This window comes from Lepidochelys olivacea, assembly GCF_965140295.1.
Source record: "Lepidochelys olivacea isolate rLepOli2 genome assembly, chromosome: 22".
In the NCBI taxonomy this organism is placed as follows: domain Eukaryota; kingdom Metazoa; phylum Chordata; order Testudines; family Cheloniidae; genus Lepidochelys; species Lepidochelys olivacea.
In genome coordinates, this window is record NC_140432.1 from 15841314 (window position 1) to 15864846 (window position 23533).

Below are 23533 nucleotides of genomic sequence, written 5' to 3' on the forward strand. Positions count from 1 at the left end.
TCTCCCGCTGCCCCCCCACCCCCACACGTTGTATAAGAATAGAAACTGGCCTTCAGCCGTTGACACTACTGACCCTGCATCTTCTGCAAACAGAAACCTTTATGACCGCGCTTGGGTTTACCTTGTGACAAGCTGTAAAACACACATGTCCCAAGAGACTCTGGCTCCTCTTCTGACTCCTGCTGAACTTTGCTCCCACATAGAGTTCCCATGGGACTGCTTATGCTAGCAAAGTTAGGTAGGTCTGCAGGATCGGGATCGTCGTGCGTAATCCATAGTCCAATGCAGTCAAACAGCTTTGCATCAGGCCCCTCTAGATTCACCCATCTTTGTGTAAATGTGTGAAGTCTGTCCTACTCCAGGTCAAGTTGTGACTACTTTAGTCCTATGTGTGAGCACTTATTAGGACAAGTGGTCCCAGTGAAGCTAATGAGATCACTCTTGTCACCAGGGGTGGGAGAGTTCATAGTATGGTCCTCACTGATATCATAAAATGTGTATCTTTACACTTAAACAGTAAGTGTAACATTTTAAACAAGAAATTAATAAATCCTGTGCTGGGTGCATGACTGAATTCCACAGAGAACAGACTCAGTGATTGCCTCCGCCCTGCCCCCCCCCCATCCCATCAGGGAAACAGCACACAGGCCCGAGTCTCATCTCACAGCAGTTTTCTCCCAGCGGGAAAAAAACCCATAGAGTTTACTTCCACAGGGTTACCACTCCTGATTTGCAGCAGCACCACTGAGAATGAGAATCAAGCTAATTGCTTCCCAAACCTGTGTCCAAAGAATAAATCCTTCTGCAGCAAAAAAGCCAGCCATGGAGACATGGCTCCTGAGTGATGCCAGCGGTAATAAACACAGCCAGTTAATAAAGTGTTCTAAAACCAACATACTGGAGTCTGTCCCTGGTTTCTTTTAGGATGCTGTATTTCACAATGGCACTGAATTTCTCTGGAATTAATACATCTTCTTTCTTCATTCCCCCACCCCCTTCTGCAACAGGGCAGAGCAGGTTTGAATATGTGCAAAACAGAACTGAAAACACTCCAGGAAGATCACAGAGGGAGTTATGAGGGAGAAGAGCCAAGCTGGTACAACGGTGACTTTTGGGTGGTATTGCAAGCAAGCAAAAATCATGAAATTAGCCAGAAAAAATCATGTGCTTGTTTTAAAAATTGGGGTTTTTTCCTTTGCCTTCTGGTTTTTTGAACAGTAAGGGAGTGTTAGGGAAGTTTTTCCTCCACAGCCACAAGGTCTAAAAGTTTCGTTTTTGTTTTTAAATAATAACGGAGAGTCTCACCAAAATAACATGACTCCACAAGCTGAGGCTTTAAGGGGGAAAGCCCACCAACTACGGCAAGCTGGGCAATGCCGGTTTTTACAACTTAGTTTGAATAAATAATTTATTTACATCCTAGTGCTTGCTTACATTAAATGGTGTCCTTTCTGGGGATGTGGGTCTCTTCTGTCTTTGTAAAGTCCACTTTTGGAGTGTTCTGAATAAATGACTCAGAGCAGCACCTTCCTGTCTCCACTTGGAAATTCAATGATTCCATGGCAACGGTGGAAATGGCTTGCAAGTTAGCAGCGGCAGCAACTTCCCTGCAGGATAGAAAGGACGTGTACTGCTGCATAGTTTGTACAAGGGACGTGTTCAAGACACGCCATCTCAGAGCACCCTTTCATGCCATAGTGTGAAATTGGAGTTGCTATACCCCAGCTTCCCCACCATGCTCTTCAGCCTACTCCCACTCTAGGTGACTTGGCGCCAAAAGAGCCCCTCTGGAGAGACTAACCCCTTCCAGGGTAACAGAGTCCTTAGGCAAAAGACAACAAAAAGCACAAAACAAAGGACTCTTTAGCCCAGCCCCCTGCCCTCTTCGTTACCAGCAGGGCTCAGCTTCAAAAGCCTCTCTTAGGGGTACCTGGGCTCTACCCCCACCCCTCCTACAAAGAGTTGCGGCAGGCTACAGTCCTCAGATAGCTCCTAGAGACTTTCTAACCCCATAGGCACAGTCTATCTACTCTCCTCCCCAGTTAGCCTCAGCTGCTAGGCTTTCCCCCTCAGACCAACACCCCACACACATATAGCAGGGCAGTGCGACCTGAACAGGGTTGAGTGGCTGCAGCCCTCCTGGTTCTTAAAGGGGCAGGCCACCCTGTTACAGGACAGGTTACAACTTCCCTGCCATTCGGTTATATCACAACACTGTGTTGTGTGCCCACATTGTGTCGCCATTGCCTTATACCACAGTAATGTTTCACATGCATGCTCTGCATTGCCTTATATTGACACAGGTGTTGCCTACACATTGCGTGGTGGTGCACTGCTTATCCAGCAGCAACATATTGTGCAATTCCTTCCACCAAACCTGGAGCTACAACGGTTTCATTGCCGTAAGTGAAATTCCCCCTGCCCAGAAGATCAGCTCACCGTCTAAGCACCACTTCATTCTCATTAACCGCACGTTGACCTTCTGCTCTGGGGATGTTCATTCCTTGTAAAGATTCCATTTCATTCTTGATCTGATGCATTGTACCAACAGGCCAATGGACTGCTTTCAAACATTTCAGTTGCAGGGGGGGATATGCCAGCTAACCTCCTATAAATCAATGCACATTAACATGAAACTCACAAACTTTATTCCATTGCCCTTTGGGGGCTGGTAATTATTTCTGGAACAGGCAACTCCCGGCCTGGCTTTAATTACCTGGGAGAGTTTTCCTAAGGATTATACTGACTCAAATATTTCCACATTAATTGAGTGCCATGTTCTTGAGGCTTTTCCCCTTAGATACTCATGCATTCTGGCTAATATTCAAACCCATGTGACCACCACAGGGTGTCAGGGGCAACCCAATGATGCCACCACTTCCCAGTGACAGAACTTGTGGGGGTTAGGCTCTCTTTGTTGAGCAAAACATAACGACCACAATGGACCTGATCCAAACCCCGTTCAGATCCATGAAAAGACTCCTGTGGACTGGAATGGGTTTTAGATCTAACCCAAAGAGCCCAAACCCTGCAGACATTGAGTGACTGTGTTACTGACACATCTGCCTCTGGCATCATTCAGATCTCCAATAAGGGTCTTAACATTTAACCAGAATTAAAGTGAGGGTAGAGCTCTGTCACTGACCTACTTTGTGATCTTGGTCACTTAACTTATCCGTGCCTCAGTTTCCCCATTTGTAAAATAGCGGTCACGATGCTTGTAAAGTGCTGGAGATCTACATCTGAAAAGGACTACATAAGCACTAGGTACAATTATTAAACTGCTGCAGTACTTTACAGTAGCATTCAATACACTGTCAATATATGTATTCATCCACTGTAAGTATTATTGACTATTGATATAGTGCCATGGATTTATACGGTGCTTTGGAGACATGGACTAATACATGTTCCTTGCCCCAGAAAGCTTATGATGAAAGCTAAACAAGCCAAGACTCAGGGTAACAGTCTAGGAAAGGGAGGGTGAGAAGAGGCTACTTCTGTAGCTCACGAAAGCTTATGCTCAAATAAATTGGTTAGTCTCTAAGGTGCCACAAGTATTCAATAGTTAGGGTCTAGTTTTTTTCTCAGTTAGACCGCTGTAAATCAGTCATTACTCCACTGATGTGAATGGAGTTACACTGATACAAAATCAGTGTGAGATCAGAATATATTGGGCCAGATCCTCAACAAGTGAAAAACCATCAGCGCCGCTGGGCCGTTCTACAGCAGCTGGGGATCTGGCCCATTGGTTAGACAGAGCCAAGGCCTGAATTCTGATCTCACCCTGGCTTTACCCTGCTGTAACTCCATTCACGTCCATGGAGTTACTCTGCTTGACACCGATGTACGAGAGAGGAGAGCCAGGCCCTTTATACGTAAAACCAAGACAAGCAGATTGGAAGGCACCTAGAGGGTGGGAGGAAATGAGCTCAGAGATGGAGTGTTCCTGCATTCTCTGGGGCAGTGATTACGCTGTGGCTCAGGGGACACTGCCAAAAGTAATACATCCAGAGTTAACAAATGTGGGGCTCAGTCCTGAAGCCCCACCTCAGGCAAAACTTCTGTGATTTCAAACCAGAGTAAAGGCTTGGGTTTTGACCTATTGAGGGTAATACACTTACAGCCAGACTCTCAGGCAGCATAAGTACTCCTAGCTCTTACTCCAGCCAAAGAACTGGCTCAGATTGCATCGAACTTTGTATCTTCTAAGTGTGCCATGGACATTAATGAATCCTCACGCTTCCCCTGGGTGGTAGATGACTTTGATCCTCATTTGACACATGGAGAAACAGTAGAGAGGGGAAGTGACCTGACCAAGGTAGAGAGGGGAAGTGACCTGACCAAGGCCATATTGCACCGAAAGCAAAGCATGTTCACCTCTTTTGGAACCCCACTCCTGGGTGCAATGCTGTGTTTACGTGTAAGACCTAAAGCAAATGCCACCACTTTTAGCACAAGAATGATCAGTTTGAATAAAAAATCCCTCTAGGCTTTGATATTAGGGCCGTTCCTCTTTGTGGCTTTCAAGATCTGTTTCCTTTCTGGTCTAGAGGATTTGGCTGTATTCCATTACTGCTGCTGCACAATATTGCTCTGAGATTTCTGCAGTCACTAAAGGCCCCAAGAGCCGTGGGCCAATGCTGCACGTTGAACTGTAAAAAGTGTTTCAGTGATCACTCTGGTTACAGTGTGTATGGTAACACCCATTGTTTCATGTTCTCTGTGTATATAAATCTCCCCACTGTATTCTCCACTGAATGCATCCGATGACGTGAGCGGTAACTCACGAAAGCTTATGCTCAAATAAATTGGTTAGTCTCTAAGGTGCCACAAGTCCTCCTTTTCTTTTTGTAGAAAGTGTGTGTGTGAGCGAGACTGAGTGAGCATGACTGTGCATTCATGTGACGATGCATGTCACGGTATGCCGTTGTTGGACTGTTTGTATGAGTGTGTATGTGTGTGCGAGACACAGTGCGACACTGTGTTTGCCATGTCTTCTCCCATTTTACCGCCCTAGCTGTAAAGGACACATTTTCTCTGACTGCTCACAGGCAGCCTGGCTGCAAATCTGCCAGTTCCTGATTGTGCTTGAACCCTCCTGCTGGAGTCCATCTCTGCCAAGCTTCCCTTAGTCACCATAGCAGCAAATGGGCCTGCTGCCTAGCAATGTAAAGCCCCTGTATTGCACTGCCAGGATAGGCTCCCAGCCACCAAGCCACTGGTTCTCCTCACCGCTGATAGGCTTGCCCGGTGCTACTCACACAGGGTTGGTTACATTTCCTGTTGGATAACTGCGGCATATCAAGAAATAATAAGCTCTTCACTTCCAGGTATTCAGGGGGAGTTAATTGTATCTTGAGCAGAAATTACTGTTTAAAAGCCTTTTTCCCTTTGGAGCTCCACTGAGATCTACGAAATCAAAAATAGAAGCAAAATACTGATGCTTTTAAGGCAGCAAATGGAAAAAGTGTTTGCGTGTGACGAGCAGGAGGAGTGGATTCTAACGGTTAGAGCCAGGGTCTAGGAGTCAGGACTCTAATTTTAGTCCAGACTGATTTCCTTTGCGGCCCAACATGAGTCACTGCCCTTGTCTGTGTCTCCATTGGCCCCAGCTTATAGCAAGTGGTTTGAGATCTGCGGCTGAAGGGTGCTGCAGCACTGCAGAGAGACCACTGTGAAGGCTGCGAGGAGCTGGGGAGGCCACATTTGTGGAAGCTGCACAATCTAAAGTTTTCAACTGAATGTGTGTAACAGAGCTTGGGCTGAGCTCTAAGGGCTGGATTCCGAGCTGTGTCACAGCAGTGTAGATCTGGAATATATCCTTTGACTTCAGTGGAGTTATTTCAGTTTACACAAGAGAGATCAGAATCAGAGCCTAAAAGTGGGATGGAAGAGAACTGAACTGCCTTGGAGCCAGTGCACTGGGGCTGAGAGCTGGGATAATTACACTGATACAATGAGCTGGGGGGCTGAATGCAGAGATAATTGCTCTGGAGCAAATTCCTGCGGCTAGCGGTAGGACTGTTGTACTGGTTCCCTACCCTGGCTCTGAGTGCTAGATTAGTTGCACTGCAGAAGGAACATCAGCTACCCGCTCTGTAATTGTCTCTTTTAACCAGTGCAGAATGGTCAACGGACAGTTACTTTTCCTTTATTTTGAGTAGCCTTTTAGCTGTTCCTAGACCCCCATTCCCACGCCCTGGGAGGTGCAGCCTGGGCTCAGGGTGCATGCTGTGGTCCCACCATGCCTGGATCCCAGGCACAACGTACATTTAAGTTTGTGTATCTTAGCAGCACAGGACTTGCCAGATTGGATCGCTTCTCTAGCCCACTACCGCAGCTCCAACAGTGGCCAGCACAGACAGTTCTGCCCTGAGCTGCCCTTGGGGAAGACCGCAGAGCACAGGCGTTAATAGGCCTTGTCAATTTCTATTTGCAGAAAAAACGCAAACAATGGCCCCCAGGAACAGAGGGAAAGGGAAGAAAGGAGGGAAACAGAAGAAAAAGAAGAATGTGGCAGGTGCGTGTGGAGGCCCCCATGCAGTCCAGGAGATTCCCCCATCCCTGTTTCTGTCCCCATTTCTCCCACTCCCAGGGCCAGAGGCTGGCTTTGCCGCAGGCTCCAGGAAGCTCAAGCTGGGAACGCTGTTGATGGAATGTGTCAGTCCCCAGGGGGACAACAGCACTGGTGCTGTTTCATCCTCTCTCCCCCTGCGCCCTCGCTGTTGCAGCTGCTCCTACATTCTGATGAGAAACAGAAGGGCCTTTCCTAAGTAGTTTAATAACCTCCCAAGCAAGGCGGAAGCTAGGAATCAAAGAGAGTGGCCCTCCCAGGCCCCTACTTCTCCCCGTGGGCCTTTAAAATGGAACCATATGGCATGGTGTGGTAGGGACAGGATGCTGGAAGACTGCTAGGCACGCATTTTTGGAGGGAGCTCCTCAGGACTTACACGTCCAGGAGACCCTGCTTTAGCCAATGTCCGTGAAATACAGCCCCCCGATTCCGAGGGAAATGTTCTGGGTAATCCCAGGCATGCCACAAGGGGAGTATCGCAGACACATTCCTATCCAAAAGGGACACAGGAACGGTTAGAGCATTGCTCTGGCTTGCTCCCAACTGGTGGCCCAGGGGATCGTTCACAGGCCCTGGTTCCTACACTGAGGCAAGTCTGATTCAAATGCAAAACTGCTCCTCACTTTCACATGGCAGGAGGGTAGGTGAGTGCTGTGGGCCAGATTGTCCAAAGAGCACCCTCCTGCAGGGTGCAGGTCAGGCTCTCGACGTTTTGAGAATCTGGACCTAAGCATCATAGCAGGAGTCACTGGGGGCTGAGCTCTGTCAAAAATCTGGCCCTTATTTAGATGCCTAAATGGTAGTGGAGATCTTTAGAAAATCTGGCCCTGTTTGTTGTTACTGAGCCCTTGAAAATCCAGCTGCAGGGTGGGTGAGGAGCCAGAATTCCAATCCCATGCATGGCCATGCTTACCTGGAGCTTATCTCATCCTCTGCATAGATCAGCAATAACATTCTCTCTTTTGCTCGCTTGCTGCAGAAAATGAAGTGGAGGAGAAATACAGGAAAGCAGCCCTGGAGGTCGACATCCTGAAAGAGCACCTGGGTAAAAGCCTCATCTCTTTCCTCAGGACATGTGTCCTGCTACACCAGGGACTGGTAACAGGTGGAGGATAGGACTGAGGGGAGTTTTCTCCCTTCAGAGGGGAGACAGCTGCTGGGAGCCACCAAGTTTCCCATATGGGATCAATCACTATCCCCCTGCAGAAGCGTCTGCTTTCATAGTAATGAGCTCAGTACTGCTTTCAGTTACACCAATGTAAATCAGCAATAACTCCAGCGAGGTCAGTGAGTTCTGCCATTGTACGTGAGAACAGAGTCAGGCCCATTGGTTTATATCTCTCCAGCCCGTTTCAACTTGAAGGCCTTCCAAACTGTTTTATAGGTTATGCCTAGGAGTCCCTCCCGCACCCCTGGAATGCAGCCACCCCTGGGGTGGAACCCAGCCGCTGTTTCATGAGGTGCAGTGATGCTGTGCAACAGCTCAGGACAGGAAGTGAAAAAAAAATCCCATTGCTATTGAAACTGCAAGGGAGAACTTCAGGGAAGCAGCACGTACTTGGCCAAGGGTAATTAACCGTGGGAACAACTTACCAAGGGTTGCGGTGGCTGCTTTTCATTCACCAGAATTTTAGAAAAACACCCAGTCTTGATGTGCTCCAGTTTAAAACGGGCATTAATACAGGGAAGTTGTATGGCCCATCTAGCCAGAAGCTCAGATGTGGTGATCACAGTGGGCCCTGCTGGCCTTAGAGTCAATGAACGAATCTGTGAATTTGACCAAGCAATCAGGGTTAGTAACCTGGGCCCAGATCCTCGGAGGTATTTAAGTGCCTAACACCCATTGAAATCAGTGAACGTTACGTGCTTAAATTCCTTTGAGGATCTGAGCCCTAGTGCTTGGGAGCAGTGCACGGGCCCGTTGATGACCGCAGGTGGTCAGGACCTTGGTTCTCCATCAGTGCCGGAAGATGGCATGTCCAGCAGTACAGTGCCTCCCTCTCTCCATGACGTTGTGATCACAACTGGTACCTTGCACTGAATCACCACCATCCCAGGCAGCTCCAGAGGGCTCCAATGCAAGTGCTGTGAAGTTCAGTTCATGACCGTTAGCAGCGGCCCCCTGAGCACGAGGCATAGAAGATGGTAGAGAAGTGCCAGGTATTGTGGCCCGTTGTACTCCTGCTCTCACATGGAAGTGTGTAGGTGTGTCCCTTCCCCAAATTCACAGACTCCAGGGGCAACGTTGCCGGGTACCCGCCTGGGGGCAGCACGTCAGGGGAGGGGAGTAGGTTCCAGCCTCTCTGTTGAGCTATGCATCTCCGTGCCCGGCAGCCCTCCGGAGGGACGTGGCCAGGCAGGTGAAGGCTGACAGTGAAGGACTCAAGCAGAGGCAGCTGGAGCGGGAGCGGGAGCTGGAGATGTCACGGGACGACAAGAAAGACATTTACGAAGGTGAGGGGCTGGGGCTCTGTTGCCTAATGCTTGTGGGGTGTGGCATCCTGCTGCTTTAAGAGGGAACCCCTCCATGCTTCTTCAGCACCGCCTGGTGGGGAAGTGGCTGGGAGATGATAGCGGGCGGCTGCAGCTGGCTACTGGCCGAAGCTTGAGGGCTGCCTGAACCCCTAACGTTCCTCCTAGGCAGGCAGAGGCAGCTGCAGTCAAAGGCCATGTGCTCCATTCCCTCCAGACCAGTGGATGCCCCTCAATTGTCCCAGAGGAATGGAACACAACTGGGCTTGTGGACACACTGCCATTGCTCCCTCATAGCCCTCCCTACGTGGAGCTGCATTGTCCCTTGGAGGCTCCTCACATCCCACTCCACCCATCCCCACAGAGCAGCACCTCCCTGGTTCTATTGGGCCGTACGCACCCTGTGAGCCGGGGGCAGATGTGCCCCCAGCTGTGGACTCAAGAGCCTTAACCTTTGTCCCGAGGTCTGGAATCTGGGCTCCCCTCATGTGGAAGGCCTCCACTGGCCTTTCCCATTAGCAAACGCTTCCCTCTTCAACAGCTCTAACCCCTGCCAGGGCCTTTTCTTGAAGGTAAAGCTCAGCCAGTGGTGTGGAGTCTGAGCAGTATATAAACCCTACGCTGCTTTGGCTCCCTGCAGCTAGGCTGATGGGCAAAATTCCCCTCTGGGGCTCTCTTCTGCCCATACAGCCCTCCTGCCCTTTAGTGCTGGTGGGAGGGGTCTCCCACACGGAGACCCTCTGCAGGGCAGGGCAGGGAGGGACAGATGGTTCAGTGGATAACCTGAGACCTGGGTTCAGTCCCCTGCTTTGCCACAGCCCACCTGTGCGACCGTGGGCCTGTCCCTTAGTCTCTCTGTGCCTCGGTTCCCCACCCCCAAAATGGGGTAATAGCCCTGCCCTGCCTCCCAGGGTGAGGATCGAAACATTACAGAAGGGAGATAGCGATGGGCTCCGAGAAGAGCCTATGACAGACAGGAGGGGAGTGTGCCCGCTGGGTTGCATTTTTGTATCTCTCAAAGAGTCACCATGTTTGGCACCTTCCTCTCCCCACCCTTGTGCTCCTGGCCACTCAGAGATGATCCGGCAGTACCAGGAGCTCCAGCGGTAGACAGAGACCCGCATACAGCAACTGGAGACCGAGACGAAGCAGCTCCAGGAGCAGCTCGGTAGGACAGCCTGACACTCTGGGATGGAGGGAGGTGACCCAGGCCGGTGGGGCAGTTCATGGCCATGTTTCTGCCCTCCAGGAAGCGGGGATGTGCGTGCTGGCCAGCAGGGAATTTCTGAGACACATTGTCACCTGCTGAATGGCAATTCTGGGAATGTGCTTCTCTCTGGGACCAGCAGCATTTCCCCTGTAGGCTTAGTGGGGCCCTTGGAATCCAGGCTGGGACCTCTTCCATCCAAAGGGAACGCTAAACAAGTGGGATCCCATCTTTGATCTTGTAGTCTGGGCGCCTCTCAGCCCTGCACTCTCCGTCAACACCACTGTGACAAGATCTCTTCCTCCCCAACCCCTCACAGCCCCTGCAGCGCTAGGAGAGCGAGGGGATTCTGCTCCGCCTCATGCAGCAGCCATAGGGAAATCCCGCATGCAGAATCCACCTTCCCCGCTGGGCTCTCTGCTCAAGCACCTTCTGCTGCAGTCAGATAGCAATGAAGCTTTTGGTGGTGTGGTTCCTGGGGGTTGGAACTCCCCCCCTCCTCCCTGCCCAAAACTGTTTCATGCCGCTTCCCCTCCCCTTTTGGGAAAAGCCTCTCAACCCCTTCCCAAGGTGTGCTCTGGTCTCAATGCTGCTGAACCCCACGTGGGTGAACTCCTCACCCCTTGGCTGGTTCTGGTGCTGTTTAAGGGATGGCCTCTCTCCATACATTGCAAAGAATTTGATGCTGATACCCAGCATCCTGTGCCCGGTGCAGAGGGCACTTTGTCATTGACATAATCGCTGTGGTGCATTTACCTGCTCCTCTGCCCTCAAGGTGAGGCCAGTCCTGATTCTCCACCTCCTACCCAGGCCCCGGTGCTGGGCTCTGCTGCCTGCCATCCCCTGCAGCTATTCAACATTCCCACTCCACTGCCCTCCTCCTCTCACTCCCTGGTGTTCCTCTCTGGCAGCAACTTGCCATCCCCTGCAGCTATTCAACATTCCTACTCCACTGCCCTCCTCCTCTCACTCCCTGGTGTTCCTCTCTGGCAGCAACTTGCCGTGAGGCTATCCAGCAGGCCCGGGCGGAGAGAGAGCAGGTGCTGGGGGAGAAGGACCGGACCATCACAGAGCTGCAGGGCAAAATCGATGCCATGGAGACAGAGTATGAAAAGATCCTGCACGTAAGTTGCTGTGTCAGGGGTCTGGCGCCATGCCTGTGGGGTGGGCGAGCCCTGTCGGAGCAGGCCATGGGGTGGGCTGGAAGAATCTTCCTCTTCTTAGAGGAACCTGCCAGCCCTGCTCCACAAAGCTGGGGGTCCTATCTCCAATTAACCAGAGACACAGAGCGAAGAGTGGCTACCTGCTGGTATCTACTCTGTGTGTTCCCAGGGTGCCCCCACTGCAGCATCTAGGCACCCAGTTCCAGAGCCTCCCCACTAGGCCCCCAACAGCCTGATCCAGAGGAGGCCCCCCCTTAGCGGCTGTTCGTCACCTGTTACTTCTCTGCTCTCTCCCTCCAGGGCAGCCTAGACAGAGTCCTTTCCAAGCTGGCAGCCGCCCAGGGCTGCTGGGAGAAGGAAGCCACGGCCATGCACATGGAGCACAAGGAGAGACTGCGAGAGTTCGGGCTCAATCCCCTGGAGATCTAGGGCCCTGGTTTATGCTGGGGAAAAGGGCCGTGTGGACACCCCACCCAAGCACTAACCCCCCAGCAGTGGCAGCTGTGATGGGTTGCCTTGCAGGGCTAGCAGGTATTCTCCTAACTGTGGGAAGGACCTGTATCAATAGCCCTGGAGACTGGTGTCCTCTTTCCCCAGGGCAGCTCTCTCAACACCAGGCCCAGCTCACCTTGGCCTGGGGCCCCCCAGCTAGCAGTGAGAGAACAGTTCAGTCTCCATGCCCCCTTTGGTCCTTGGCTTCTCTGCTGAGAACAGCCCTTCCCGCTCTCCCTCCCCATCCTGCTCCTTCCCAGAGAGTCCCACCAGGTTCACTGCTTCTCAGACCAGCTTCGGTAATTTTTTAAAATTGTTTTAATTGTGTAAAATGAGAATAAGAGGAGGAAGTGGGAGCCAGCTCCTGTACAGCAGGAGGGATGGACGGCAGCTGCGGGGTGGGGCTTGCAGAAGGGAGGTTGCGGGGAGGGGGGGTCTATGCATGGCACAATACAAGGGGCCAGATCCTCAGCTAGCTGGGAACTTACACCATGGGGGTCAGGCGCCAGGAAAAGGGAGTAACTGTTTGGGGCCCTGCCCCCTGCATGCCATGCAACTGCTGACCCCCCCTGCCATTCCTGCCCCAGATAATTCTTGATTCTTAACAGAGAGCCCGGTCCATTGCACCCCTTCCTCCCAAGCCCATGTGCCACAACCTCTCAGGAGGCAGGGTTTTACTGCCCCTAACCTCAGCGTCTCTCCAAACTGTGCAGCTGGGGAGGTTAACTTGTAAAAGCCACAATTAGGACCCAATGCAGCAACTTTACTATCTCCAAACCTCCATGCTTTGTTGCAGCACCCCCAGGTACAGCTCCTTGGCAGAGCCAGTGCTATCAGCAAAAGGGGTGAAGAGACAAGATTGTCCTTCCGTTACACATGGTGCCACTGTGTCTGTTAATAAAAAGCCAGGTGGGTGATTGGTTTCCCTTAGGTGCAGGCCCCTGAACCTCCTTATTTCACTGACCGCACCTGTTCTGGTCCGTGCTCCCACACTGGGCCAGCCCTTAATCTCTGAGACCAATCACAGGAGAAGTGGCAGCTTTAAAGTCCCAAGATCAGCTGATTGGTGTAGCAGCTCACCAGAAAATAAAATCAAGGGAAGAATCAAAGTGCAAGTTATTGTGCGTGCAAAATTGCATGTCCAGGGTTGGTCTAGGCCATGGTTTGTAGCCGCTCCAGAGCTGGGATTGCGCTGAGCCCACAGGTCCAGCACAGAGTGGCTAGAATGACTGGCTCCTTCCCTTCCAGTCCTCACACCGTGGCTCCTGCGTGGAACGGAGAAGGGTCAGTACCAGTCACTTACATGGCCCTTCTGGAGACCCTGAGCATAGGGGCTGTCCAAAGGGAGACAGGGGAAGCAGCAGAGATCAGGGTTCCAGGTGACATGTGGTACAGGGAAGAGGTTCTTAGAATCATAGCACCACCTGCACAGAGGCTTCTCCCACTTTGTTCTCACCTGCAGCATCTCAGTTTGCAGGGGTGGGTCAAATACAGTTTGGTTACTTCTCTGTCACCCCTGGGATTCCCCCCATCCAGATATGCCCCGCATGTGACTTGGGGGCCAGATAGCAAGACAGGGACTCTGATCTCAATCTAATAACCATGTAAATCCAGAGCAACTGAAGATAATGGAGTGACTCTAGATTTACTCCAGGGGCTAGGAGCAAATTCACTTGGTGTTCCTGGCCTGGGTTCTGCTCCCATTTACAATGGTGTAAGTTGGAGTAACTACACTAACACTGAATGCATCCGATGAAGTGAGCTGTAGCTCACGAAAGCTTATGCTCAAATAAATTGGTTAGTCTCTAAGGTGCCACAAGTCCTCCTTTTCTTTTTGTGAATACAGACTAAACACGCAAAAAGAAAAGGAGGACTTGTGGCACCTTAGAGACTAACCAATTTATTTGAGCATGAGCTTTCGTGAGCTACAGCTCACTTCATCGGATGCATGCCGTGGAAACTGCAGCAGGCTTTATTTATACACAGAGAATATGAAAAAATACCTCCTCCCACCCCACTGTCCTGCTGGTAATAGCTTATCTAAAGTGTCACTTTAGATAAGCTATTACCAGCAGGACAGTGGGGTGGGAGGAGGTATTTTTTCATATTCTCTGTGTATAAATAAAGCCTGCTGCAGTTTCCACGGCATGCATCCGATGAAGTGAGCTGTAGCTCACGAAAGCTCATGCTCAAATAAATTGGTTAGTCTCTAAGGTGCCACAAGTCCTCCTTTTCTTTTTGCGAATACAGACTAAACACGGCTGCTCCTCTGAAAACTAGCTTTTAGGCAGTTACAGCCAGGCAACAGAGCAGAGTCTGGCCTGTTGCATTTGTTCTGACTAACGAGTCACTGATGAGCTGGAGGGAGGCCAGAGAGGAGCAAGCAATGAAAAACCATCCCAGGTGCGGAGGGAAGAGCTCGGCTGTTGAGAGCTCCTGCCATGGGAAGGGCACAAACGCCTTGCAGGGAGAAGAGTTAGCGAGCCCCAGGCCCAGAGAAGTGACAGAGGCCTTATCTGCACTGAGGTTTTAGCCCTGGGTGTAGCTGGTGCAGACATGAGTCACACCAGTGCAGGGCCATTTGTGGCACTCCAGCTCTGTCACTGGCTACAGGCCCCAGGGCAGGGAAGCCCTAAGGAAAGGAAAGTGGAACATTAGGCAGGAACACCCCTGGAATCATCTCCCGGCAGGCAGGGGAGGGAGCCCCACTGCTTGAGACCAAACCCCACAGCAAACCATTCTGGCCTGGCTCTTGGGCCTGCCTAGGCTAATACGACTCCTCCTGCTCTGGCTTCTCTGTGGAGTCTTGACCCCAGGTGAATGCACTGGCAGGGCGATGTGGAGCCTGGGGCAATACGTAGAAGGCAGGAGCAAGGCCAGCCTTATTCACATTCACCTGCCTAGAACTCAACAGGGCCTCGGCCCTAGCAGCAGCATCTCAGCCCTCTGGCACAACAGCCGTGATAGCGAGGCCCATCTCCCTGTAGCTCCTAAGCACCTCCTGCTCCACCCCCAGCAACGTCAGCTGTTGGCTACTCTCCTCTATCCTCCCCAGCACCTCTTTGTAGCTCTCCTGCTCCACGTTGCTCCCGTTGACCTCAATCACCACGTCCCCCTCCTTCAGGCCTGCTCCCTTCCCGACGCTGCCCCTGGCCACCTGGGAGACAGCAGCCATGCCGCTCAGGAAATACTCAGCCTTCACTGCCCCTCCAACTTCTCAGACGTGCAATCCAATGGGCAGGCCACAGAGCTGGGGCAGAGACCCTTGATGCTGACCATGCTCCGTGGGTGAGGCAGAGGGAGTCACTGGTTCTCCCTGCCTTGGAATATGGCAGGCGGGCTGCCTCAGCATTGTACAACCACCAGCATGGGGTGTTGTCTATTCAGGGCCTCCTATGCCTATTGTCCAGGGCAGGCAAGCTGTACTGCAGCCCCGGGCTCTGGGTGGCCCCACTTTTCCAGCTAACCCTTCTAATATCCGTACTAGGTGATTCTGCCCAGTGCCACCCAGCTGAGAATCCCACAGCACTTTACACACGGCCATATGGGCGAGTTAGTGAATGCAATGGGACTAGAAGCCAGGAGTCCTGGTTCCCAGCCCCCTGCTGTAACTACTCCCTTCCCAGAGCTAGGAAGAGAACCCAGGAGTCCTGGCTCCCAGTCTCCAGCTCTGCTATAACTCCTGACTCCATTCCCCTCCCAGAACTGGGAAGAGAACCCAGGTGTCCTGACTCCCCACCCCTCACCTCCACCAAACATTGCCTCCAGCTGGAAATGAAATCAGTGTTGGCGAGGCAGCTCAGGATGCCAGGCATGGACAGCCAGGGACACAGAGAGGCCTGTTCCCTGCCCAGTCTCTGCCTTGGGGGAGAGGGGTGCTGGGCAGGGAGTCTGAGTCCTGTGAGCTACCCATGCCAGAGTACAGTGCCATCTGGAGCCTCTAGCTCAGGCTCCATGTGTGTGTGTCGGAGTCTGACCGAGATTGTTTGGCCCACCCTTGGCACTGAGGTGAGGAGCATCAAGGGGAGTTACCTGTGTGATAAAGACCCCCGGCTTGTCGGTGATGGTCTGCAGCTGGAATCCGTACCCTTCCGGCCCCATGTCCAGGTGGCAGAGGCGGGGCGTGCCAATGGGTGTGCCGTTTCGCTGAGGCATGCTGGGATGACATCCTGAGGCCATGTGAGTGCCCGATGAAGGGTGCCCATCTTCACAGAACAGTAGCGGGGACAGCCCCATCTGGAAAACCAAGCAGCCTGAGGCTCACAGCTCCTGAGGCCCTGAGCCAGAGGAGAGCATCCCTGAGGCGGGAAGTCAGCTTTGCCAAGGCCTCTATCTCGGTATCCCACATGGCCATGGGCCTATAGTGACCCAGCACTGAATGGCAGAGGGTGCCCAGGGAGGAATTCCTGTGGGGCTGCTGCCCCCAAAGAGGGTAGGGTTGGCATCTCTCCCTGCTGCCCACCAGCCCTCACACTGTGCCGCGATCCTGCTGGGACGTACCAAGCTGTAGAATTTGTCTCCATCCGGATCAATCACCAGCAACGTCACCTGGTTGCCGCTAGCGCGGATCATGTCCACCACCTCCTGGTGGCACAGCCCCTCCACGCCCTCACCATTCACGGCCAGGAGCCGGTCTCCATCCCTCATCCCTGCCCTGTCGGCTGGCAGCCCGGTATCCATCTCACACAGGAACTGGCCTGCATGTGTGGGGGATGGACCCAGAGAGAGAGAGAGAGAGAGAGAGAGGAAGAAAAAAGAAAGATGGAGAGGAGAGAAAAGGAAAATTGTGAGTATGAGAGAGAGAAGTTAAAATTTCTTTACTGACAGGGTCCATACAGTGGGGCTGGTCCCGTCCAGCTAATGCATTGATCCTCATCGCCAGGCAGCGATTAGGGACAATATCCCCCTTTTACAGATGGGTAAACTGAGGCAGATGGGTGACCTTGGGCAAGTCCCTAAGAAGTCAGGGTCAGCATCAGGAACAGAACTCATTAGCTCTGGGCTCCCAGACCTGTGCTCAGGCCTCTACCTCTACGATACGCACCGATAGCCCTAGCTCCCCATCCCGGGCCGACTTACCCATCCTCCCTGAGCTGCCCCTCTCTTCCTTCAGCAGGAACCCGTAGCCATCTGGACCTTTCACCATGTGCAGTTTCCTGGCCTTGAAGGGCAGCGTGGCAGCATCGGCCATGGCAGCTATGACCCTGACACCCTGCAGCCGGTAGAACTCCTCCGACTTGGCATCTATCACCAGCAGGGTCACTTTGCTGCCACTCTGCTTGAGCTGGCTCCGAAAGAAACACATGCGCACAGAGAGCCACGTGGGCCTGGTTAGAATCAGCACCGGGCCCCCTGACACCCTCCCGCAGGGCATAGGCCATGGAATAGCCTGGAGACCGGGGCAGGGATGGACAGTCATAGGCATCGTGCCTTCACCACACGCATCAGAACTCAGAACATGGAGTGTGGAGAGAACTGGGCATTGACCTGGTGGGGCATCTCCAGGGTGAAGGGCCCTGTGTCCCCAGGGAACTGTCCACTACCATCTGCTGAGTGTGGGGCCAGAAGGTGACCGGATCTGTGACTTTGGACAGACAGACGCTGCCAGCCTTACATGAGGCGTGATTGTGAGGGGGACAGGGGGAGAGAAGAGGATGAAGGCTGTGGGGGAGGGACAGGCAGATGAAGAGGGAAAGTGGGGACAGGAGGACAGAGAGGTGAAGGAAGGACAGAGGGACAGTGACTGAGGAATGGTGAGTGGGAGCGGATAGGCAGACGAAGGGGGCCTGATGCAGGGCAGAGAGGTGTTCAGTGATGAGTGGGTGGGAGGGAAGGAAATGGGATCTAGTAAGGCAAAAGGCAGCAAGTGTCTGACAGACATGTTCCAAGGACCTGAGGGGAGATTCGGGCCAATCTGCGACCTGGTGGCCCCCCACCCTGGGGAACAGCCTGGCAGTGGGACGCTAGGCCTGGGCATGTACCTTCCTGGTGAGCAGTGCATAAGTGTAGTTCCTCACACTGGCCCCATTCAGCTCAAGCAGCCAGGAGTCAGAGGGGACACCCGCTTTATCTGCTGGGCCGTTGCTCGTCACGGACAGCCGGAACGTGCCCTTCACACCTGCATGGAGAGTAGAACAAAGGGATAGTGCTGGCAAGCCCAGCCACCATGGGGAAGCGCCCCGCGCCGGGAGGCCCGGCTGGCCCTGCCGTGGGGAAGCAGGTAGAGGAATATACACACAGGAAGCACTGGCAGGGTTTTGATGTTTTCTTTTACCTTCTGGAGCTGAAGCCCTGAAGCCAAAGCCACTTTTGTCCTTCACGACATGGCAGAGCCGCGGCCTGGTGTGGCCCGGCAGCAGCTCTGCCAGGTTCTTGTCAAGGGCTTTTGCAACTTCGTAGGCATTACCATCCAGGACTGCGACAGCGACCTGGTTACCACTGGCCTTGATCTTCTGCGCCACCTGCAAAAGAATCCAGGCATATGGGCCCAGGGCCAGGGGGCTCCAGACACAGGGTTTGGGAGGGATGTCGTGCTGGCAGAAGGTACTAAATTGACAGTCTTGGAGACTCTAGTCCTCTGTTTGGCCACAGGACAGGGAGAACCTGGGCTGCAGCAGAGCAAGCTTCCCAACCCTGCCCTGCCATGTGACTCGCCCCTGCTCGGACAGAGAAGGGGGCTCTGCAGTCATGGCCTGCTCATGCTTTGGGCTAATGCTGCTGGCAAGGGGCCAGGTGGAGTGGTTGTTGCTGGGCTGTGGACGTTAGGAATTGAGCTGAGGCCCAGCAAACTCATTTCACGGGAGCCACCCAACCGCCCATGGGACACTGACTTGAACCAAAGCCCAGATCCCAATACACTGGAGCTCCAGGGGAGTTTGGTTTTGGAGCCAGATGTTATGGCTCAGGCCCATGCCAGGTCTCTGCTGGCTCCTACCATGGACAATCAGAAGGGTACAGTGTGGGGCAGCCAGTGCCGCATGACAGTTCATCCCCCGTTAACCAGGCTGAGCTGATGGTGCTAGTCACAGACCTCGGTGCTCAGCCCTGCCCATGGCTTACCCTGAAGTGCTCCATGTTGTCCACGTATTCACCGTTCACCTCCAGGATCCGGTCCCCGTCCTGCAGGCCCCTGCGCTGGGCCATCCCCCCACAGGCAAGCTGCCGGATGATGTGCCCCTTGTACCCCACTTCCTCACGTAGGCAGAACCCAAAGCTCTCCCCATCGCCCTTGGTCAGCAGGTAGAATCGTGGCTTCCCTGCGTCTTCTGTATCTGAAGGAGAACAGAGCCTGTGAGTGCCACGTGGTACCCAGGCTGCCACTGTGGAGGGGGACATAGGTAGGCAGCATGTGGGGAATCAGTAAGCGTGTAGAGATATTAATGAACTGGGGTAACCTCCCCCCCCGCCATGCACCACACCCTCTGGGGAGCCTCAGTCATTCAGGTTTGCTACAGAGAGGCAGGATTCTGCCTCCTCCTGGCCAGGTGGGATTCTAGTCTGTGCACCATCTCATTGCCAGGCCTGCTCAGTCTTGTACCAGCTGGATGCTCACGTGCCTGTGTGTGTACCGGCCTGTGTCTTTGTGCATCTGTCCCAGGCACTTCTGCATATTCATACCATATGGATAGAGTCCACTTTTGGCTGTGCACCTGCCCGGATGCATCCCGAAGTCCCAGTGTGCCTGGGCTCATCTGTACTCAGGACACGTCCGTGTGCACACACACATGTCCACCTGTGCTTATGCACCTGCCTGGGTTGCTGTGTACATGCAGACACATACGGGTGTCATGTGTCTGTGCACGTACCTATTCGTGTCACACTGTGGGTGCATATGCACCCACATGCGCCTGTGCGCCTCCCTGCATGGGAATGCGCATCCCGCTGCACTTGCATGTGATTGCCTCCCAGCAGGGACTTTTCCCCTGTCTGGTTTCACCTCATCCTTCTGTACATGGGGGGAGGGTTATTGGGGTCAGGTCTCCCTCGGTTTGGTTTTGCCAGAAGCAAAGAAGAGACTCACTGAACCTCTCCCCCAACAAAAAGACAGCAGCAAAGAGACTGCATGCAGGCTGGCCTCCGTCCAGGCCTCTGCCCCCCGTTACAGAGGGGCGTGGGTGCAGTGCAGGCAAGGGTCTCCAATCCAAGTCGGGAGGTGGGGGGAGGGAAGGGGCTGTTGGCAGCTCTCTCAGACACGAGGGCTCAGGACGGGGGCCTTCTCCTTCTACACGGAATTGAAGTGCCCAAGAAGCATCAGTTATGAACAGTTTTAGTCACTTATGCAAGATCACATGCTGGTGGGTGGTCTCACTCTACAGGTCATGTCTGCCCCCCCCCGCCCCACCCTACTCCTCACACAAACACAGCACCCAGCCTGGCCTTGGAGGGGCGGAGGGATGCTGCTGAGCCTAGTTTCTTCTAAGTCAGTTTGCAAGCCCAGGGCTGCCGCTTACCGGAGTCCTCTGCCAGTGATAGGGCTGGGTTATCAATCCCGTCTTTGGGGTTGAATTCAAATTTCCTGAAACAATAAGAGAAGAATCTACAACAATAGATAAGAGACGTCAATCTACAGCAGCCCACTCCAGCTCGGTGTGCCGTGACATCGCACCCCAGCCACATGGGCTGCAGCTGGCCTGGGCACCTGCTGCAGGGAATCCCAGCCCTATCCTGTTGGGAGCCCAAAAATGTTAGGGGGGGCAGGCAGAAGGGGGCTGTATTTGCTGTCTCCTTCCTTGGGAGAATCTTGCCCACAGGCTCCAGTGTTCATATAGAAATGGAGGGGAGGGAAAGGGACCTGAATGGGACACTGGAGGGCAAGGCCGTGGGAAGCTAAGGGTATGAGATGATCATGTCAGGGGTCAGGAAGGAATCTCCTCACACCCCTGCCATACAGCATGGCACAACGAGCCAGGTGCTGTACCGCCTTTCCCTGTAGCATCAAATATTGGCTACAGCCAGAGGAAGCAGACCAGGAGTCCAGTCCTGCATGGGAAGCACTATCTTCCTACTGCAATGGGTGTCTGGCATGTCTGGACACCACTTCCCTCTGAATCTGAACTGCTCAGCTGTGTCTCATGGCCCCCATACTGCTAACAGCTAAGGGAGATTCTCCTTTAGCCTGAGATTTTGGAGCAAGGGGGGGGTCCCCACTGTGCCCGAGAAGTTCCCAAGAGCCCACAAGAACTGTGAAGTCCCACATGCCCATGGATTTGTCACACTCCCACACACAGGCATAGGAAGCAATTGGCATGGGACCAGGAAGGCACCCTAAGGAGACCAGCAAAACCCAAGTATACAGGAGTAGCTCAGCACTTACAGGGTTAACTCCTTGGTATCCTCAAGCCCTGCGAAAGAAAAGGCTCTGAGGTCAGACCATCTCTCTAGTAGCCCTGACATTGCATTGTGCAGGCGCACAAATCACCTCACCTGGGCTGCATTCACATGCCCACCCCCTGCCTGGGGCTAGCAGACCCTGCCCCAGCACATGCCCCAAAGCACTGCCATGCGCTCACCGAGGCAGGGCCCCCCACAGGGACACCGACCCAGCCTCTTGTGGCTGGTCCCCTTCCAGGAGCTGTAAGCAGAGCCCAGACTAGATGGGCACAAACACAGCTCAGGGGCCTCCTTTCCTACAGGCGGGACCCAGTGAACATTCCAGGTGGATGGCAGTTCCTGGGTTTGTCAGGAGGGGAGGGAGCCTTGTCCTTGCGCACCGTAGGGCCTACTTCTTGCCCACGTGAGGGGGTTGCCCTGGAGATGCACTTGTGTACAAGCACACTCAGCACAACACAGCTTTGGTCCATCCACCTCCACCCTCAACCAGGTGAGAGGGGGGGAGAGGCAGCTGGAGACCCAAGTTGGGATCAGTGAATCAGATGCATTTTGGAGGACCACAGCCTCCTGAGCCCCAGCTCTCTGCTGTGGAGCCAACTGTGTGTGCCTACGGGGGGAGGGGGAAGGAGTCAGGGGCATGTGTGAACACTTCCCTCCCACCCCCTGCAAGGTTTGTGCATTTGCTCAAAGTTGCATAGGCCCTGGAGCCAGTGGGGAAGAGGGGGTTAAGCAGCATTCCTCTCTGCTAAATCAGTATTGCTCCCGCTGCAAGGGCCTAACGCCACTGAAATTTGACCGGGCCACCCCTCCACTCAGACTGTCCAGAGAGAGGGGCAGGGGGTGCTGTACTGCCTTCTGCTGTAGCATCAAATATTACTCCCCTGTGCCCGTATGGCACAGCAGAGGGGAATGCCAAGAACATGACTTCTGGCAGCCCTGGATCATGCGTTGTGTGGGTAAGAGAGCGGGGATACGGAAGGAGACCTGGGGCCTCTGCGGGTGGAGGGGCTGGCAGGGGATGGAATTTGACCCCCCCGATCCTGCCCCAAGAAATAGCTGGCATGGTGCCACCACTCTCTGGCTAACTGAGGCTCAGTGCAGGGCATCCAGCCAGCAGGGAGGCAGCTCTGGGGGTGCAGTCCAGACCCGTTCTCGCCAGTGGCACGTACCTCTGCGTTTCTGAGCAGGAGAGTGAACCTCACAGCCTTCACCTCCACTTAACTGGGTACTTAGTACCCAGCCCAACCTGGCCTGCTGCTGCAGAAACCTGGCCATGGAGAGCGAGGGAGGTACGAGACAAGGCCTGAGCTGCAGTGCTCACAGCCAGGGACACACTGTCCTCAGGGTCAGGACTGGGCTTTTAGGGAGGCAGGACGAGAGGGCAATGGTGCTTAGGGAAAGGGCAGAGAGTAACTTGTCAGGGATAATGCCCTTGGCCCCCAAAATATAAGCCACACAGAAAGCCAGCCCTAGAGAACCCACAATCCCATGGAACTGGGGGGCTGCCTAGAACTCCCAAATGAAGGGTTGTCTGTCTCTTCGGATGTCATCAGGACCCTTTCCCCCGCCCAAGAACTCCTGCAGCCACCCAATCCCACCCCCAGCACCTGGAGAGTAAAGAAAGCCACGGGCCCTTGGTTACGTGTGTGGGGTAGGTTCCTCAGAATCAACCCCCTTTCCCCCCAGCTGCTTCCCACCCACGCCATAAGCCTCAGCTACTTACTTTGCTTTTCCTTCATGGCTGTGGCGAAGGTGCAAGGTACAGCGTGAAGTGGCGGGTGAAGCTGGTGTCCCCGCCTCCTCCAAGACTGCACCGGTTTAATATTTAAACAAGACAGGAGTCTTCCCCTGCACCCATGAGTCTCAGCAAGAGAGAACAGCTCCCCTCGGCTGACCCCTCCAGGTCACACCTCAGCCAGCCCAGCAGTAGGGGGCCATGGGGTGAATGGACTTGGCCACGGTCACGCAGCAAGTCAGTGGCGGAGCTGGGAATGGAACCGAGGAGTTCAGGCTCTCAGCCCCAGCCATTAAAACACCCCCCCACCCCCTTCTTCAATAAGGATAAGTGCAGGTTCAATAAAGATAAGTGCAGGGTCCTGCACTTAGGACGGAAGAACCCAATGCACAGCTACAGACTAGGGACTGAATGGCTAGGCAGCAGTTCTGCGGAAAAGGACCTAGGGGTGACAGTGGACGAGAAGCTGGATATGAGTCAGCAGTGTGCCCCTGTTGCCAAGAAGGCCAATGGCATTTTGGGATGTATAAGTAGGGGCATAGCGAGCAGATCGAGGG

At 53.6% G+C, this 23533-nt stretch overlaps 2 protein-coding genes across 3 annotated transcripts; one reads left to right on the forward strand and one right to left on the reverse strand.

Moving 5' to 3' along the window:
* The first annotated feature begins 5211 nt into the window (after nucleotides 1-5211).
* DRC12 (dynein regulatory complex subunit 12 homolog) lies at nucleotides 5212-12841 on the forward strand. The gene is made up of 6 exons (XM_084611693.1): nucleotides 5212-5333; nucleotides 6443-6523; nucleotides 7557-7622; nucleotides 8912-9031; nucleotides 11250-11380; nucleotides 11720-12841. Exons 2-6 carry the CDS (start codon nucleotides 6457-6459, stop codon nucleotides 11846-11848), a joined length of 513 nt encoding a protein of 170 aa, XP_084467819.1. The 5' UTR covers nucleotides 5212-5333; nucleotides 6443-6456; the 3' UTR covers nucleotides 11849-12841.
* Nucleotides 12212-23033, reverse strand: NHERF4 (NHERF family PDZ scaffold protein 4). Of its 2 annotated transcripts, XM_084611691.1 has the most exons (11): nucleotides 22965-23033; nucleotides 21225-21252; nucleotides 20362-20426; nucleotides 18971-19182; nucleotides 18186-18372; nucleotides 17893-18029; nucleotides 16991-17195; nucleotides 16412-16608; nucleotides 15944-16147; nucleotides 14970-15068; nucleotides 12212-13176 (listed from the first exon to the last, which is right to left on the reverse strand). In XM_084611691.1, exons 1-11 carry the CDS (start codon nucleotides 22978-22980, stop codon nucleotides 13132-13134), a joined length of 1395 nt encoding a protein of 464 aa, XP_084467817.1. In that variant the 5' UTR covers nucleotides 22981-23033; the 3' UTR covers nucleotides 12212-13131. The 2 variants fall into 2 exon arrangements, with proteins under 2 accessions (XP_084467817.1, XP_084467818.1); XM_084611692.1 differs by lacking the exon at nucleotides 14970-15068.
* Nucleotides 23034-23533: the final 500 nt, after the last annotated feature.